Raw genomic sequence first — 18,771 nt, forward strand, 5'->3', positions numbered from 1 at the left:
CTTGATTCATGTCATTTCAGGTCTCAGGGTTTTTCATGTTTCTGTTCAGGTTCATGTTTTGACTGCCTCAAGTCTTGGTTTTGCATGCTCCAGTTGAGATTCATGATCATTTTTTATGTCACAGTCTTCGTAGGTAATCTTACCTCTTCCCAGTTTAGATTTTGGTTTAGTTTTGCCTCAGTTCGCCTCGCCCTGTTTTGTTTTGCTATCAGCTGTATAGGAATTTCTTTTACTTATGTATTAATCACATTATTTTATTGTATAATGCCTTGGTGCCACTGGATTTTAACATGTCTCACACTCATACAGTAAGACAAATGGTGGGGGTAAGGAAGTTGGGGAAAGCAGACAACTCCACAGGAAGAGTCTTTTGTCTCTTTGAGGCAGCAAGGGAGTGTGAACCTTAAGGTGTGAAACAGCTGTGTACTGCCTTTTGTTCCTGTGGAAGGTATTTAACTGAGAGCCATGCTAAGCTCAGAGAGACTATGCTGACCGTCTGCCCCGCGGTCATGCAGGCTCTCCACCAACTTGGTTGTCTGTTCTTTGTGTTTTGATTAAAGAATGTTAGCTACCACTCACCGCTCGTCTGCAGGCTTTATTTAATGGAAAACTTCCACAACACAGCCTAAATAAATGGCACTTTAAACACACTCCACTTTAAACACACTGGCCTGCCTGGCCGTAGCACCAGAGTCTGCCTACTTCAAACCTGTTGACTGATGTCACATGTCATGAAGGTGCCCGAGGTGGTTCTTGCTCGGTTTAGTTTGTAGGTGAAGCATGGCTTTGACACTCTTCATGTTTGTTTACCAGCCTCATGTAGGGGTAGATGATGCTGGTTTCACTGTTGCAGTGTGTTCACTCTCACCTGGATGACACTGCTAGCTTTGTCAGAATCATGTTTTTTAATTCTTCCAATGCCTTTTATACCATCCAACCACTTGTGCTGAGTGAGAAGCTGCTCAGGATAGGCGTCACCACGTCTACTGTCTCCTGGATTGCTGACTCTCTCTCAGAGAGGCCTCAGTTTGCATGACTGGGGAACACCTTCTCTCATGTGGTGCTTAGTAGTACTGGGCACCACTAAGGATTGTCCTATTTCTAGTCCTGTTTACCTCGTACAGCTCAGATTTCCAGTACAACAGTGAAACATGCCAGCTGAAGGAGTTCTCTAATGACACTGCAGTTGTTGGGTGTATTATGAGGTGCAGAAGTCAGAGTTCAGGCAGCTGGTAAGGAACTTTGTTGAATAGTCTGGAAGAAATCTCCTCTTTCTAAATATAAGTCAAAACAGATGGTGGCTGACATCCGTAGAAAAATAAACTGCAATTAGGCCCATCAGCATCAGGGGTAAATTTCTGGAAACGGTGGACAACAACAGATACTTGGGTGTTCACCTGAATGACAGACTGGACTGGAGGACCAACAGTGATGCTGTGTACAAGAAGGGTGTTAAAGTTGCTGACCTCTAGGTAGAGCTGGGCGATAGAACGATAACGATATGTATCGCGATATAACTTTTACTCGATAGAGAAATTAAGCTATCGCGATAGACCTCGCCGCTCTTGTCCTCTTAAAAAAAAGGTCAGCCGATCCAAATTAAGTAGCGCAGAGCCGAACCATCAGCGTCACGTCGCGTGACTTGTTACGTACAGCACAAGTGCCAAGCCGCACGTGTGTTTGTTTGGGAAGCAGCCAGCGGGTAATGGAGCCAGCGCGTAATGGAGGAAATGAGTGTGCCGACTAGAAAAATCAACCGAGCGTGACCGAAGAGAAAACAGATGATGGTTCCAATGCCGGAGAGATTGTCGAACGGAAGAGCCAAAGAAGTTCCGTAGTGTGAAGGTATTTCGGCTATTTCATGTCTGACAAAAAACAGAGTAGCGTGCACTGTAAATTGTGCCGAAAGCAAGTCTGGAAATACAATAAACTGGTGCATGCGTCACACTGTGCGCCACGTTATTGTTTCGGTGAAATGAATTTCTACAATACTGTTACTGTTAATTCTACTCTCTGCAGTGTTTAAATGCTTACATATACACACAGTTACTGTCCGTCCACACATACGACTCTGTTCTGCTTCTATGCCCCAGCTTTGTTTACTTTTTCCCACCGAGGCTTCTAGACTTCTGATTGGCCAACATTTCTGCACGGTTAGGAATCTAGCGCCACCTGCTGCTTTGGCATGTTCATAGCAGCGTTTTCCTTCATTTCTGCCTTTATGTGTGGACGGGATTATTTTTTAAAACAAAAACGGAAAATCTCCGTTTTCAAAAATACCCGTGTACGTGTGGACGTAGCCTCAGTCTCTGACTGGAAGCGCTAATTCGTCATTCGGCTTTTGTCAGACTAAAGTAACTGTTAAAACTGTTTGAAAAGCTAAGCTATACAACAAGGAGAGATTGAGAATTTCCTTTTAGTTCTCAGTTTATTTGATATTGACAAAAGTTAGTCAGTTTTGTCTGTTCTTCTGCAAAACAAACTAAGATTTATTTTTAGAATTAATACTTTGTTTCTAAGTGGAATTGACAATTTAGTAGTCTGTTTCATTTGTTCTATTTTGAAACTTAAACGCTTTAGCGGCTGCCTTTTGTGTAGTTTGCAATATTTGCCTTTATTTATCTGAAAAAGTCTCATGTTCCTTAAGTACATCTACCCTGTTGAACTTATTATGGGAAATAAATATTTAAATAAAAACAAGCTGCTGATTATTTCACATTTTACTTGTGAGCAACGGCACATTTAAATCTTACAAATATAGTTATTTGGCTTATATCGTGATAGATATCGTTATCGCCTGAAATGAAAAAAACATATCGTGATATGAAAAAATCTCATATCACCCAGCTCTACCTCTAGGTGCTCACCTCATGTGAGAGAGCTCTTTCTCATCCTATGTTTCAGGTCTGCCTTATTACCACAGCTGAGATGTGCCATCTCAAAATGCCACATCCTTTATTTCCCTAGGCCGTGCAATGATTTGGTCTTTAACTATGTAAATTTGTGCATCTTGGTGGGACTTTTTTTGAGAAAGTGTATATTTTTACAATGGCAAGCATCACTCCCATGCTTTCAAGCAGTTTGTGTCACCACTGGTCTAGTCTAATCACCTTCTCCCGGCCTTTTAAACTATTACAGTGAAACAACATCAAACAAGAAAATACAAATTGAAATATGTAAAACAAAAAGAAAAAAAATCTGAATCCAGGTAACAGTTTAAGCCCATCTTTGTATGATCAGTGCAAATGTTTACTGTGTTTCTGTCACTCATTTTCTCACCTTCCCAGGTGGTTGTGTTTTATGGTGCTGTTCTCGTTCTCTTTTGCTATCTCGCTAATCAAAATCAGAATACTTTATTAATCCCTAAGTATATTATGTAGGTTACAGTTGCTCCAATACAGTAACAGAAACAACAAACAACACTATTTAACAATACAATATGTTACAGATTTACAGATTTTAAGAAATAGCACAATATATACAAATCACTGAATAAATCTCAAGGATTGACAGAGGTGATTATAAAACAAAGTGAATGTTGACAGCAACATTACTGAGTAGAAAAGAGCGTGTGCAAAAAAGGCTGTAACTATTGCAGTGTTTACAGTGTATATAGTGTATTAGATGGAGGACTTGTACAGGGAGATGGCCATGGGCAGGAAGGACTTCCTGTGTTGTTCAGTGGTGCTTTTTGGTAATCTCAGTCTCTCACGGAACGTGCTCCTGTAGCTTTTACAGCTGTGGCTCCAGCAAATATCAGCTGATACTAGAAAGTAATATTAAATAAATTCTAACAACAGCTTATCAAGGTTAAACGTGCTGCTGTTGTTTAGCGCGACATCCGCTGGTTTCCTCTTTCTGCGGCAAAGTGATAAACAAAGAAGATAAACAAACAAGAGAGAAAAGTCAATCATCTGATCATTGAACAGTTTCATGAGAGATACTTCATGTTTCAAGAAGTATCAACAGGAGAGGGAGGGTGAGAGAATGAGAGAAGAAGAAGAGGCAGCTGACAGCGTAAAGATGCAGAATAACTCCAGCTTTGTGTCTTTCTTTTTTTTTATTCTAGCTAAACTACTGGACAAGTTGTGTTTCTTTTCACCTCAATACCATTTTCTTTGTTTGTCTGTGATAAGATTGCTTTCAGAGCTCTTGCCCAAGCAATGGGGAGGGTGCAGCCAACCACCTCGGCTGTAACTGGTCCAGCCCAGAGTCTATCATGACAAATTGGCCAATCCACCACCTTTCGTTGTTTATACCGTTACCGAAAAACAAAACAAAAAAACATCAGCTCATAAAAACAAAAAAATACCATCAGTCCACTGGGCAAATGCCCGGTATGCCCGATGGCCAGTCCAGCTTAGCCTTGGCCTAATGTTAATCGCTCCACAATGTAATGTTTTTTCTGTTTTCCTAAGAAACAAGTGATTCCTGTTTTTATCCTGGTTCACAGCACAAATTCCTAACATGTGGAGCTGTCTGTTGTGATGACCTTTAGTTAATAAGGGAACAACACAAGTACTTTTGTTACACTTGCTGCGGGGCAGGTTGTTACCCCCTCTCTCAGCCACTCCCATCTGCCCTGCACAAAACCAGCTCTTCCTGCCTTTCTCTCTCAGTTCGCCACTCAGTTCCAGTTTGTTTTTAACCGTATCTGTCCTTGGATACAGTGTTTTTGTGGTGTTGGGTTTTTTTGCAATTTGACTTCTTTTTTTCCCACCTGTTTGTGTCTCACTGCTTACTTCGCATCTCCCTCACCAGCCTTTTCCTGCATTACTTTCAACAAAAGGTGAGCAGTTTGAACTTTAAATTTAATGTTAGCCTCTCTGATTATATATGCATTGAGGCAGAAGGTGATCACGAAGGTCTAATCTGTAAAGCAGTACTGTCTGGTTAAATGTTACGTTTTTCAGTTTCATTTCTTGATCATGGCCGATTTCATAAGAAACAAACTGCTTGAATGGGGGCTAAGAGAGTTGGAGGAACGATTTGAAGGTAAATTATAATAACTAATTCTTCATAAACAAAGATTTTAATATCTCTGAAACTAAAAATCTCTTGATATGGTTGTGCTGTACAACACTAATATTTTGTATTTTACGCTGTGTTTAAAGAGAGCTGTAGCCACTTCTACACCGTCATCACAGAAAATGTATTACAAAAAAGGCTCAATGGCATTTAAAATAAATAACCATGCCTATTTCACTTTATTTCATGAAGTGGATTTCTAATGAAATTGGAAATTGTGTGCATCTCTATAACTGAGATTTAATATTTAATTACAGCTAACAAAGTTACAGAGGAAAGCCTTTTCTGTCTTACCAATGAAGACATAACTGAGTTAATCCCTGAAGTTGGTCTAAGGTCAAGATTCAGAAAGAGACTTGAGGACTTAAAGGTAATTAAAAAAAAAAAAAGTCTGCTTATGTAATTTTACATTTGGTCTTAAAAATCTCATATAAATATGGAGGAGCAGAAGAGTCACATGCATCAACATAAAGCGTTTTGTGGTTTAATAATAAATTGTGCAACAAAATAAACATTGGTCAATTTATTTCCAAATTATTTTTTATTCTATATGTCTTTGTATAATAAATGGGAATTTCTGAAATTAAAAAAAGTCTATTTTAAATATTGTTAACTAAAAAAATGTTTAAAGTAAAAAAAACAAAGAAAGCTTTATTGTTACAAGAAATTATGTGATCTGTGATTCGTGTGAAATTCGGTGATAAAATCGTATTAAATTATCAAGATAAAGACAGTTTACAATCCAAATTAGATTATATGTATGCAAAGAAAGTAAGAAGTGCTTTTGTTAGATGCCATGAACACTGCACTGGTAATCTGATATTTCTCGACCTGATCCAGAGCAAGGTGGATTAAAGAGGGGGGAAACACTTCTTATTTTAGCAGCTTATACAAGAAAAGAAAAAAGTGAAGTGATTGCGTTCTTACTGATAAAAGACGTTGAATGCAAAGATGCTAAAACCAGTATTAAAGAAACTGTTATAAGCTTAACACATGACCTTTATTCGTCTGCATGTTGTCAGGCCAACTCAGATAGAAGTCTGGAAAAAATAAAGACTTCATATCTAAAATTGATGATCTATTTAAAAGATTTTTTGTCTCAATTCTTTTAACTCAGAGTTTTAAAAATCAATGTGGTAACATCTCTACTGATGTGTTTACAGACAGCATTTTAAACATGTTTTAAAGGTTGTAGGTTGCTCTAAGAGGGCTCAGTGCTGATTCTTACAGTTTTTAGTTGCTTTCTTACAGCAGCTAAAAATCCCAAGATGTGAATCCCAAGAACAAATAGCCTTGGTACAAGCACCCACACTTCTTGGTGCAGCCAATTGTCCCACAATGCATTTCATACGAAAGTCACAAAGCAGCAATGGCAGATAACTTTAAACTGTAAAAAAAAAAGGATTGCTATTTCTATTACACAAAATTAACTTTTTTTTAGGCGCAAATGTTGTTAAAAAAACCTCCAACTTTTTTGAAAATGCCACTTCCTGCTACTCTAACAGCAATAAAACCTGAGGATGCATCAATTTCAGAATGCCATACTCATTTCTGAATTAAAATTCACATAAAAAATTTTTAAACAGCTAACTGGCTGTCTATTATAAAGTGTCGGCGTTGTCTACTAAAATAAAAAAATAAGATGAACTGTTTGTTTTTGCTCAATAAAAGCGTGAGGTGTGCATAAATGTATAATATATATTAATGAGACATGAAGTTTGTACTTCAATCATGTAGTGACTTTTGGTGCTTAACTGTAAAACCTATAGACATTGTGAAACAGATCATATGAATCAATGACTATTAGAGAACATTTTATAATTACCATGAAGACCAGGCAGGTAGGTGTTCTTTAGAGGCAAAAAAAGGTTCAATTCAAAAAGGGTTTAATTGTATTTTGTGAAATCCACTTGTAGTTTTAAGTATTTGTTAATTAATTAATAAGTCAGTTAAGTGTGGATTTACAATTACCCTTTTAATTTTCTATAAACTTGAGTTTAGCAATGTTTAAATAAATAAAAGAATTTAAAAAAGGATTTGCAAATACATTTACTAACCATAATAAACTGCACATTTAATTAAAGCACAAAATGCTTCATTTCACGTGATCCTTCTAGCCCTCATAAATAATTGCGTTCAGCTTTTTGAGATTATATCTTTGTGACAACAATAGCATTTTCTAGAATTGTATCACTCATTTACAGTTATGGATTTTCTTTTTGCTAGAGTAAACAAAGCATAAGGCAAGAAACACCCGATTTTTCCACTCAGGTAAGTTAAGAAGTTTCTGATTGGCTATGATTTTTTACCAGGAGTCATACTTTCACTGTTTGCTCAAAATTTTACATGATCTTGCACCTGTGTGTTTAATCTTTATTGTAAACAGGAGAATGAAGAAACAACAAAATTGGTTCAGGTCAGAATTATGTTAAATTTCAAGACACGCCTTTATTCTTCATGCATATACAGCTGATGTACATTGTCCATTTTCTGTATTTAGCTTTTAAGGGTTAATATTTCTAATCCCAGATGAGACAGAAAGTAAATTTGCATTTCACTGCGTGGATTGCGGAAGTATGTGTTCAGACATATGTTCTTAAAAATGCGGTTAAATGATACCTGTGTGAAGAGCTTTCATTTCTTTGCATTAAAAAAAAAAAACTAAATGTCCATTTTAATTTCCAGGTTCCACCATCCACAAGTTCAAAAGGTGAGACAGATGTCACATATGAATTACTTATAATATTCATCTTTTAAGACAGAAACACTTTGATTTTGACCAAATACCTCCACTGACAGAGACAATAAACCTAACCTTTTGTGTTTTCTAATCTAATAAGGAAAAAGAAAATCAGATCTTCAGGGGCAATCCAACAAATGGCAATCACCAACTAAAAGACAACGTGACTCAGGTTTTTACATTTGTTTCCAAAGAATGACAGTTTCACTGCACTGTATGGTAAAACTTCTATGCAGTGAATCTTTTGTTGTATTGCATGTGTCTGACTTTACCAGAGAAACAGAAAATACTTTCTTATTGGTTTGCTGGTGTCTGGCATACACAAAAATAATATTTAAATGAAGTAATCAACCTACTGCCATGCACTGCTCCTTTAATAAGTGATATAGTCCAGTTTTTCATTATCCGTGTATAACATTGTGCATTAAACTGGTGCCTGCTAAACACTTCTTTACTCTCACAGTGACAGAAACAAGAATATTATCTGAAGTGAAAGGCATCATGAAAGATGTCAGTAACAGTCTCCATGGCCAAGACAAGCTAAGTACTTTCCTAAAGTGAGTATCAACGTTCCCTTATTCTGTTACATAAACATCTGGGTAAAAAACATTTTAGTTTAGTAACAATCATGGTGAAAGAAAATCATATACAGATTTTATTAGAACAAAGATAATTAGAACAAAAGCATTCATTCCAAACTGTTGTAGTATTAATAGGTTAAATATTGTATCGTAAAACTTTAAACACACAAGAAGAATGAACCACCAAGCCAACTAATTCCAGTGAGCATTTACATACTGTACATATGTACATTACATATGTACATAGCTCATCTTACTGTTCGTTTAAAAGTATAATATAATAATAATATAATAATATAATGACTTTTAAATTATTATTTAACAATCTGGGCACAGAAAGGTGTCTTCCTCATTTTGCAACACATTTCATGGTTGAATAAATTAACCCACTTGTACAACAGGAACAAAATTAATGATTTGGAAACCGACAAGAGAGAGCTTGTTGGTGTCTTTGGAAGAACTGGGGCTGGAAAGAGCTCTTTAATCAATACCATCATTAATGAGAAGAATCTTTTGGCCACTGGAATAATCAGTGCATGCACCACAGTCATGATAAAGGTGGAGGCTAACACTTGCAGCCCAAAGTATGAGGCAGAAATTGAGTTCATTACGAAGGAGGTGAGAATTAAATATTTTATTTAAAGCTACAGTATATGTATTTACAAAAATACAGCAGGTATTTGCTTTACATTACAATTTATAAAACTAAAATGCAATGATTTTTGTCTTTTAGGAGTGGCATGATGAATTATGGTCACTGAAGACTCTTAAGAAAGGTGATGATTATCGGGACATGGTTAAAAAGCTGTCAGCCCTGTATGGAGAAGAATGGAAAGACAAATCCCCTGAAAACCTCTTGGAAAAAAAGTATTTCAAAAATATTCTAGAATTTTTAGATTCCAAGAGGAAATTTTTGCATTGTGACACAGTAAGTTCAAATACTATTCTATTACTTCATTTTTTTTCCATGTTTGTTGTTTCAATGAGTGGAATTTGCTTGCATTGATATAATATGATATAATTTATAGACAGCCTATTCTGTTATTAAAAAAATAAGAAAAAAACAATATAAAAGGAAAGTAGAATGTACAGACCAAAATATTAAAACAAATCTGTTCTTGCCTTATCAAACTTCAGTGCTGCTTTTGACTGGTTTGAAAACTAGATGTGGAAAAAGGACCCAAGGCACGTGGATGTTTATTTACATTTTCCAGCTGCCTCCTGCAGCTGAGCTCCCTTGTCAGGTCCCAGCATCCTACTTAAATAGGAGAGATTGATTCGTATATAGCTCTAACTTGGCGTATGTTGCCCCAAGTTAGAGGGATCTAGCCACCAACCTTATGATTATTGGACAACTGGTTCTACCTCGTGTGCTGAAGGCACCCCAGATGCATGATTAGTTGATGGAGATTAGCTGTGTTGGTCAGCTTTCCCAGACACATTAAAATATATTCTTAGTTTTAGTCTTTAGGTTTCTGTTACCTTTCTTTCCCTGTTTTCCATGTTTTGTTACTCTTGTTTCTGTGCTCTATGTTTGCTTTGTCTTCCCTGTCAGCCATACCTCCTTGTCAAGTCTGCTTCTCCATGCCTGTCTTGTGTTTCCTGTTTTACTTTGATAGCCTCATGTCCTGTGTTCAGTGTTTTGAGTTATGCTTCCCCTTTGTCTCGTCATGTTTGAATACTCCCAGCTGTGCTCTCCTGTTGTGTCTCAATCCCTTGTTACTCCCTTGTGTATTTAAGCCCTGTGTTTTCCTCTGCCCACTGTCGCCTTGTCCCATGTGGTTTAAATTTCTCCATATGTCCCTATTCAATCGTTCCTGGTTCCGTGTTCCACGTTTCCTAGTGTTTCCGTTTCTGGGGCCACAGCATTTAGTTTGCGATATGGCAGCCTTGCTTCTGTCAGTCTGCCCCGAAGAAGCTGTGGCTACAACTGTAGCTGCCTCCACCAGTGTGTGAATGTGAGAGTGAATGAATAGTGGGATTGTAAAGCGCTTTGACGGTCTCGAAAAGCGATATATAAATGCAATCCATTATTATTATTATTCCATCCATCCATTCGCTTCCGCTTATCCTTTTCAGGGTCGCGGGGGGGTGTCGCTGGAGCCCATCCCAGCTGTCATAGGGCGAGAGGCAGGGTACACCCTGGACAGGTCGCCAGTCTGTCGCAGGGCCAACACACAGGGACAGACAACCATTCGCACTCACATTCATTCGCACATTCACACCTAGTGACAATTTGGATTATCCAATTAACCTATCCCCACAAGCTGCATGTCTTTGGACGGTGGGAGGAAGCCGGAGGGAACCCACGCAAACACGGGGAGAACATGCAAACTCCACACAGAAAGACCCCGGCCTGATGGTGGAATTGAACTCAGGACCTTCTTGCAACAGCGCCAACCACCGTGCCGCCTTATTATTATTATTATTAGTGAATATTGAATCCTACTGAAATTTGAATCACACAGTAACTGTAACAGTAACTGAGAAAATAATCAAGTATTTTATGGCTGTAAAGATATTTGCACAACAGAGTAGTTAAATCTCTCAATAGGTTAATGTCAGAGATTGGTGGATAATTTTAAAAGACATAAGTTGCTGGGTTTAGGGTAGAGATGGACCGATCTGATATTACGTATCGGTATCGGTGCGATACTGACGTAAATTACTGGATCGGATATCGGAGAGAAATAAAAAATGTAATCCATCCATCCATCCATTCGCTTCCACTTATCCTTTTCAGGGTCGCGGGGGGCGCTGGAGCCTATCCCAGCTGTCATAGGGCAAAAATGTAATCCGATCCATTAAATATCAAAAAAGCACCTCACAAAACTTGCGACACGGCATAACTCGCCTCATAATTGTTGCACGTCAGAGCAGTGTGCGTCACGTGATAGAGCGGCTTTGTGTATTGTAGCCTCGCTACCAAACCAGCATTTCATCTCAGAGGATGTTATCCCCGAGAGAAGTAAAGCAAGTGTGTAAGTTTATCTCTGAATGTTTGTAAAGCATTCCCATGTTAAGCTTAACAACCGATATATGGAGGACTGCCTCTTCTCTCTTCCTCCCTCTCCTGTTGCTACTTCAATCATGAAACTGATCAATGATCAGCTGATCGGCTTTTCTGTCGCGACTCCCGTTTCTCTTCTTTGTTTTTGGCCCACTTCGCGCCAGAAAAAGGAAACCAGCGGCTGAACAACAGCAGCACGTTTAACCTTGATAAGCTGTTGTTAGAATTTATTTAATATTACTTTCTACACCAGGATCCTTTTCTACGCAGCTGACGGCTGGTAACTGTGCAGGGGCGGATCTAGCAAAGTTTAGCCAGGGGGGGCCGATAGGGCATGAACAGGGAAAAGGGGGCACAAAGACATACTTTTCTTTCTTATTCTCATTTAAAATGTCTAGCTTTTAATAAATAATTATCTGAATCTTACACCCAAAGTTTTAATCTGATGAAAAATGTATAGAAGTTCATTACTGTATATAGTAACTGTGAAGTCTAATATACCAAGTAAGCTATACTACTTTTTCCTTTGGGAAGATACCATCTGTGCAGTCTGCATTTTTGTTGAAGAAAGATGTTGAATCTATTTAATTATTCTTGAAAAATAATTTAATTCTGTGCATTTTTTTTCACACTGCATCAAATTAAAGTTGATTACTTCGATTAAGCATCATGAGGTGGAGGGTGGTTCCCTATTTTTTTGCTGGGAGTTTGCAACCCTATTAGTTAGGTTGCTTAATTTTTCTGCTAAGTACTCTTTAAAATACCAGAATAGGAAGGATGGTGTAGGTTTAAGTTTATTAGATTGATCACTATTGCTGAACTATGAAATATTTTGGGTGCAGTGTATTTTTTTACATACAGGTATAACAGAATAGCTTTAGTGTTGTTGTTTATTTAAACTTGAGTATGAACTTATACAAAATGCAACAAGATATTAAAAAACATTTTTATTGATTAAAAAACACTATATCGGATTCATATCGGTATCGGCAGATATCCAAATTTATGATATCGGTATCGGTCATAAAAAAGTGGTATCGTACCATCTCTAGTTTAGGATTAAAGGGGTCAATACTAGCTACTGATGTCAATCCTATACTTTTTCTCCAGAAGAATGTCAATTTTTCATAAGTAATAACTTTTTGTAATGTTAAGTAAAAAGTAAGCCTTTTTACAACTTTTGAAATAAATATTACAATGTAGTTCAGAACCAAAGTGCTGGCAGCATAAAGAGAGAAAGCTACACAAAACCAAAATTTAAAAGTTGAGTTTTTAGCTGCTTTTTAACGCAAATCACACGTCTCAGTGGGTGAGAGCTCCAGAGTCTAGGAGCCATTACCACAACGCTCTGTCACTTTACTGTAATTCTCAGGCCTGTATGATGATAGAAATGTATGAATGTAAAAGTTTAAGGGTATAACAGGAACAGTTTCAACTGCTCGTGCAAATAAGTTAACAATTTGCATTGGATATCACAAGACTATAGGTCTGCAAACAGGGCGTCTGTTAGCTGTAAACATAAAACACTAGGGAAGCTGCATTAACAAATGCGTCTGTGATGCTGTGTGCATATATGTGCCTAAGTTTGATCATCCTTAAATCTAAACATTAAAAAAAATCTAAAATGTTTCCCAAGATAAAAATTTAGTCTACAATTTGGGTTTCTTTTTTAAATTTACCGATTTAATTGTAAATGTATTAATCTTATTTATCTTGTTTATTGCAGGCTGAAAAGCTATCTGAAGAACTTTTTAAATATACAAAGTATGTTCCAAAGCAGGAAGATGGATATAAAGCACAGCAGTGGTACTGGCCACTAGTAAAGTGTGTGACTGTCAGGGTGCCAAACAATAAGTTTCTCCAGCATGTCACACTTGTGGACCTTCCTGGAAATGGCGATCGCAACAAGAGCAGGAACGAAATGTGGAGACAAGTAATTTTTCACATCAACTTCTTGTTGTTTTTCTGGTGTTGTTTTAACATCTTTTGTATTAATTATTTATAATTGACGTGCTATAATTTATTTCAGATTGTTGGAGATTGTTCTACTGTGTGGATTGTGGCTGAAATTACTCGGGCAGCATCAGAGAATGAGGCCTGGGAGATTCTAAAAAGTGCACATGGCCTCATTGGAAATGGTGGTCAGTGTGAGCAAATTCACTTTATCTGCACCAAGTCTGATCCTTCAGACAATCGGTAAGTGAATTAAGATGTCAAAGTGCATAATTTAAAAAAAATTTAAAATCACATACTGATCAATCTTGTTGGAGAAATATTTAATAGTTGCATTCAGATATTTACTAAAAACACATAATATTCTCAACACTAACACAGTACTGGTAAAATTCTTTGTGAAGTCAGTACCCAACTCACAGCGAATAATGGTGTATTTTTAAAAAAACAAAACAAAACAAACAACCTTTATTTGTCACCAGTGTTGGGCAAGTTACTTTGAAAAAGTAATTAATTATAGTTACTAGTTATTTTTCAAAAAGTAACCAAATTAGTAACTGAGTTTCTAAAAGTAATTAATTACTGGGAAAAGTAACTATTGCATTACTTTAAAAAAAAATTTTAACCTTCTGGGGTCCCGGGTATAATTGACCATTTTCGACTACTTTTAATTTGACCTTTACATATCACCATTAAAAACTATTTACTTTGCCTTGTTTGGTGTCATTCTTTTCAGTACAGCCTCACATATCTGAATTTACAGTTATGTTTGCATTTTGACATACTCTATTAATACAACTGATCTAAAAATCAGACAAAAAAAACCAAACATAAAATCTGAGTAGAAAAAGTCATATTTTATGCTGTAACAACCACAAACATGTTAAATGAATCATATTTCATAACTTAAATACAAATATAAATTGTAAATCTTAAAATCCCATGCACAAATTGTAACGGTTCGCAGTGGCTGACCGTGTGGAGTAGTGATGGCCCGCTTGAAGCTGAAGCTCCGGTGCGTGTGTCAAAAAAATCAACACACTGCTTCAGAAGCACTGTGTCGAAGCTTGATTCGTTTGGCCAGAGTCACGTGATCAGTGACGTCCGAAGCTTCATTTAGAACCTAACTGCTTCGGTGTCTGATTCAATGGTTTATAAGCAGATGAATCATTCGCGGGATTTGTGGAGTGTTTTGATGGTGACAGACAGTGTTGGGAAGGTTACTTTTAAAATGTATTCCATTACAGAATACAGAATACATGCCCCAAAATGTATTCTGTAACGTATTCCGTTACGTTACTCAATGAGAGTAACGTATTCTGAATACTTTGGATTACTTAATATATTATCATGCTTTTTACAACAACGTGAATGTACTATTGCTGTGTGATTTATTACTATTACTGAAGGTCCGCGACTCCGAACTGTAGTAAAGGGACCTCTGACTAATACGGCGGGGTCCCTGTCGGCTCGTAGCCAAAAAATAGCTTTACTTTGTTGTGTGGGTCAACTTTTCTTGCGAGAGACAGAGAGAGGCGTTGAAATGCTGCTCCAACGGAACTTATTATTTTCGGAGGAAAACACGAACACGGTGTACAGTCGAGTCTTAATAGCTTACTTACAACTGGGCTCGTCAGGCACTCTTCTTGGCTGAAGTGGTTATTATTATATTTACATGCTTCCAGCTCCCGTTTTTCCTCGATGACAACTCGTACCTTTCCACTCCCCTTTTTCTCCCTCCTCGCGCTCACAGACACATAACGTGTATGGCAGTCCATTCTCCCTGCAGCACGGACTACACTGCCCATGATGCTACATTCTTTAGAGCTATGCTTGTAGCATTCTGCCTGTTAGCTTAGCACAACAACAACAACAACGAAAAGGCGCTCTCTCACCCAGGAAACACACAGTCGCAGAGAGAGAGAGAGAGAGCGTCACCCTGTAACCATGGCAACCGTAACGCTGCCGCCTGGAACAACAGAACGTAGCTGTCAAACAAAACCCAAACAGTCCTGACCCGCGACAAAATGAAACAGGAAAGTACCGCAGTGTAATCCATTTATTTCAACAAAGTAACTGTATTCTGAATACCACCTTTTTAAACGGTAACTGTAACGGAATACAGTTACTCATATTTTGTATTTTAAATACGTAACGGCGGTACATGTATTCCGTTACTCCCCAACACTGGTGACAGATAGCGAACCACTGATCATTCTACTGAGAGATTTGGAGCCAGCGAGAAATAGAGGAGGTTCTCTTGTGTGGGAGAATTTTGAGTTGATTTTTGTCAATCGGGTGGGTTTTCCAGCTTTGTGTTCTGGCTGTTTGCTTTTGTTTTGTGCGTGTTTATTATATCTGAAAATGGGAAAAAGGTAAAATGTCAAACATCTGCTTCCATAATATAAATATCATTAAATAACTTTAGAAAAACTTCCACTTGATTCTTTACATGTAATGTTGTAAAAATATATATTTTATTGTTTAATTAATCTGAAAATGTTAGTCTGCCAAATGTGCAGCAATTGAATTTATTTATTCTCTTTAGCTGATAGTTTGTGGGGCCCAGGTAGACTGTATAACTGCATCTCTACCAGTTTCTCTGCACTCCAGCCTCTTCTGTGCCATGTGAAGGGAATTTCCTTAAGGCAGGAGAAATTATCTCCACGAAAAGGAACAGGTTCGGCCATCGCACACTAGAACAAATTCTCTTTTTAAATAAAAATGGAAAAGGGTTACCTTAAATGCATCATGTTTTTAATTTGCAAGTTCATAAGCATTTTCCGTTTCCATTTCTCAATCAATTCTACCCCCAGGTCAAAAATATGTCTGGGAAAATTTCCCTAATATAATATTATTTATAAATACACCCGTCTAGCGATTAAATGCATACGTGCATGGAGGCAAGACCTCACAGCAGAAGCATACTCCATAATGTGTTGTACATTATTATATGTATATATTATATGTAACGTGGTATTTTTCAATTATTGTATTTACCAACATCAAGAAGTCACAAGCAAAGAAAGACCACACCATGGTGCATGTTTAAACAAGGAGAGCCTTTATTTGAGGCTGGAGTACATGAACTAAACTAAACGAGAACTGAACAGGGACAACAACTAAACAGGAACCTAAACTGGGAAGAAACTAATAACAGTGAGGCTATGAACAAGACTGTGCCGGATCATGAGGGAACTGTGAAATATAAGAATAAGCATCATGAGCCATGACCTGCACAGAGACTTGAAACCTGACATGACATAGGGCATGGAACACAGACGACGCGACACAGACTGAATGAAACACAGAGACTAAATACACATAAGGGATGATCAAGGGAAGTGGTCACACATGGGAGCACAGCTGACACACATGAACCTAAAGACGGGACAGGGGAAGTGAAACTAAAGACACTGACATTGGACACAGACTTCCAAAGTAAAACAGGAAACATAACAGACGCAGACTTGACTAGGGAATACAGCAGACCCTGGAACACAGGAACCGAAAGACTAGAAAAGATAAACTATGACAAAATCAAAATTCAATAATGACACAAAACTCAAAATACTGGGTCACCGACCCAGGACCATGACACAAGTTAGCTGCAAATTTGCAGCCATTTACCTTTTTTTTTTTTTTTAAATAACCATTTCAAACTATTTACATAACAATCAGGTGTTCTACATTAAAGAAGATGCCACACAAATTATTTGGGCCACTGCAAAAATAATTTCTGTCCACTATAAAGAAGAATATCACAAGCCTGATACCTGCAGGTCTGACAAGAGGAGATGTATCACTCCCCCTTTTTTCTACCTGGAGACACCATTAACACTGCAATCTGCCTTTGTTGCCTTTTTTGCAGCACCTGTAACATTCAGCAGTCACCTCATTGTTCTAACACACAACTATCCACAACACTACACACTAACTACACAAGACAACACACTAACTACACACTCCAAACACGCTAAACGTCACAAATCTCTCACATCTCAAAACTTGCTCTCTTTTTTTCAGCTCTCTTTCTTTCTCTTTCTCTCTCTCGCCGTCACTCCTAAAACTCACCCTCTTCCTAAACAACCAAATGTCATGCTGCCATGTCATTTTTAATTGGTCGACATTGTACATTTTTCCACAAACACGAAATGGGTGTTTTTCGTTTTGTTTTATTTTTTGGTCATAAGCAGAGAGTGCTTGCTAGCGCTGTCCTTGGACAGTAAACATGAGGAAAGTATTCAGGAAAAAACACCACGTATATATTGTTTATCATGACTCTGGTTTTACGTGGCTATCAACACAATTTAAAAACTGTGATATAGCACCTTGTTACTTTGGCATCTTGAAGTGGTCATGTGATTGGTTTACCACTACTACTTTATTCTTCCTCAGCCAAACAGCAGCACTCACGAGATTGTTTTGCCCCCTAGCTCTAGGTGCCAAAAAGTGATTGTCTGGCAGAAAGTGATTGCCGTCCGCGGGAGCGCGCGCAACTGCTTAAAACTGTAGCGCCCAGATTACTTACGCAGACAGCTACTTCCGTGCAAATGATATAAGGTGCGGTAAGCTGAAGACAGCTTCAACCGTCTGTTTGTTGAAAAATAGTAAAGCGCATTTTCTTGTTAATAACGGTAACGGCGTTGTACCGATAGAAATAGTAATTAGTTAGATTACTTGTTGCTGAAAAAATTAACACCGTTCTTCCCATCACATACACAATTATAGAGAGTACAACATGTAGTGAAATGCTTGTGTCCAAGCTGCGGACGTAGCCACGCCATTCTATGGCTTGTTTTTTTTAGCATTGGGGGTCTATCCAGGACCCTTACTGGATACCAGGTGGGAATCAAACTTGCGATTCCCACTCCAAAGGTGAGTAGACTTACCACTGCACTATCCAGCTGCTTTTCTTTTTTTTAAAACAAACAAAAAAAACTTACATATTCACAGTGCTTTTATGTACAGCAACAGTTGTGTGGCCTTTCAGCTTCTCGGTGTGCTCACACTCTTTACAGCTTACTCAGTCCACTTTAACTTCTCTTGCCCGGGCCCCAGCATGCTTCCAAATAGAGGACACATGATGGAATTAATACAAACCAGCTGTGACATCCACTCTTCCCTGCCCCCTCAATCGGCTGCTACACCCTTTCCCTGCATCTTAGCCTCGAGCCACACCCTGTCACATGTGTGTTTGTTGTTACTTCATGGGCAGGGATTTTCAACTTTTTAAAAGGCTCTTTAAACCCAACACAGTTGTTACAGTAATTACTTTTTATCTTAAGATTTAACAGTTGTATGATAATGAATCAATCAATGAACCATGTTTTTTAGTATAAGGTATGTGAGCTTTGACCAAATAGCTTAAAAAAAAACCCATGACTGCATAAAAACCATTCACTACTCTTTAAAGACACAAAAAATAAAGTCATGGAACTTCTGGTAATGGTACAAAA

At 37.8% G+C, this 18,771-nt stretch overlaps 1 protein-coding gene across 1 annotated transcript in view; it reads left to right on the forward strand.

The window, feature by feature from the left end:
* Nucleotides 1–4,443: 4,443 nt before the first annotated feature.
* Nucleotides 4,444–18,771, forward strand: part of LOC309705481 (nuclear GTPase SLIP-GC-like) — a 50,255-nt gene continuing 35,927 nt past the window's right edge. Inside the window, exons 1-12 of the mRNA XM_082531358.1 lie at nucleotides 4,444–4,789; nucleotides 4,914–4,995; nucleotides 5,286–5,398; nucleotides 7,255–7,299; nucleotides 7,415–7,444; nucleotides 7,714–7,738; nucleotides 7,869–7,940; nucleotides 8,232–8,325; nucleotides 8,751–8,967; nucleotides 9,083–9,277; nucleotides 13,086–13,292; nucleotides 13,389–13,555. Coding sequence (XP_082387484.1) covers nucleotides 4,929–4,995; nucleotides 5,286–5,398; nucleotides 7,255–7,299; nucleotides 7,415–7,444; nucleotides 7,714–7,738; nucleotides 7,869–7,940; nucleotides 8,232–8,325; nucleotides 8,751–8,967; nucleotides 9,083–9,277; nucleotides 13,086–13,292; nucleotides 13,389–13,555 — 1,232 coding nt within the window. The 5' untranslated portion in view covers nucleotides 4,444–4,789; nucleotides 4,914–4,928. The remainder of the gene's footprint in view (nucleotides 4,790–4,913; nucleotides 4,996–5,285; nucleotides 5,399–7,254; nucleotides 7,300–7,414; nucleotides 7,445–7,713; nucleotides 7,739–7,868; nucleotides 7,941–8,231; nucleotides 8,326–8,750; nucleotides 8,968–9,082; nucleotides 9,278–13,085; nucleotides 13,293–13,388; nucleotides 13,556–18,771) is intronic.

The sequence above is a fragment of the Aulonocara stuartgranti genome, assembly GCF_965226115.1.
Source record: "Aulonocara stuartgranti genome assembly, chromosome: 4".
Classification (NCBI taxonomy): Eukaryota; Metazoa; Chordata; class Actinopteri; order Cichliformes; family Cichlidae; genus Aulonocara; species Aulonocara stuartgranti.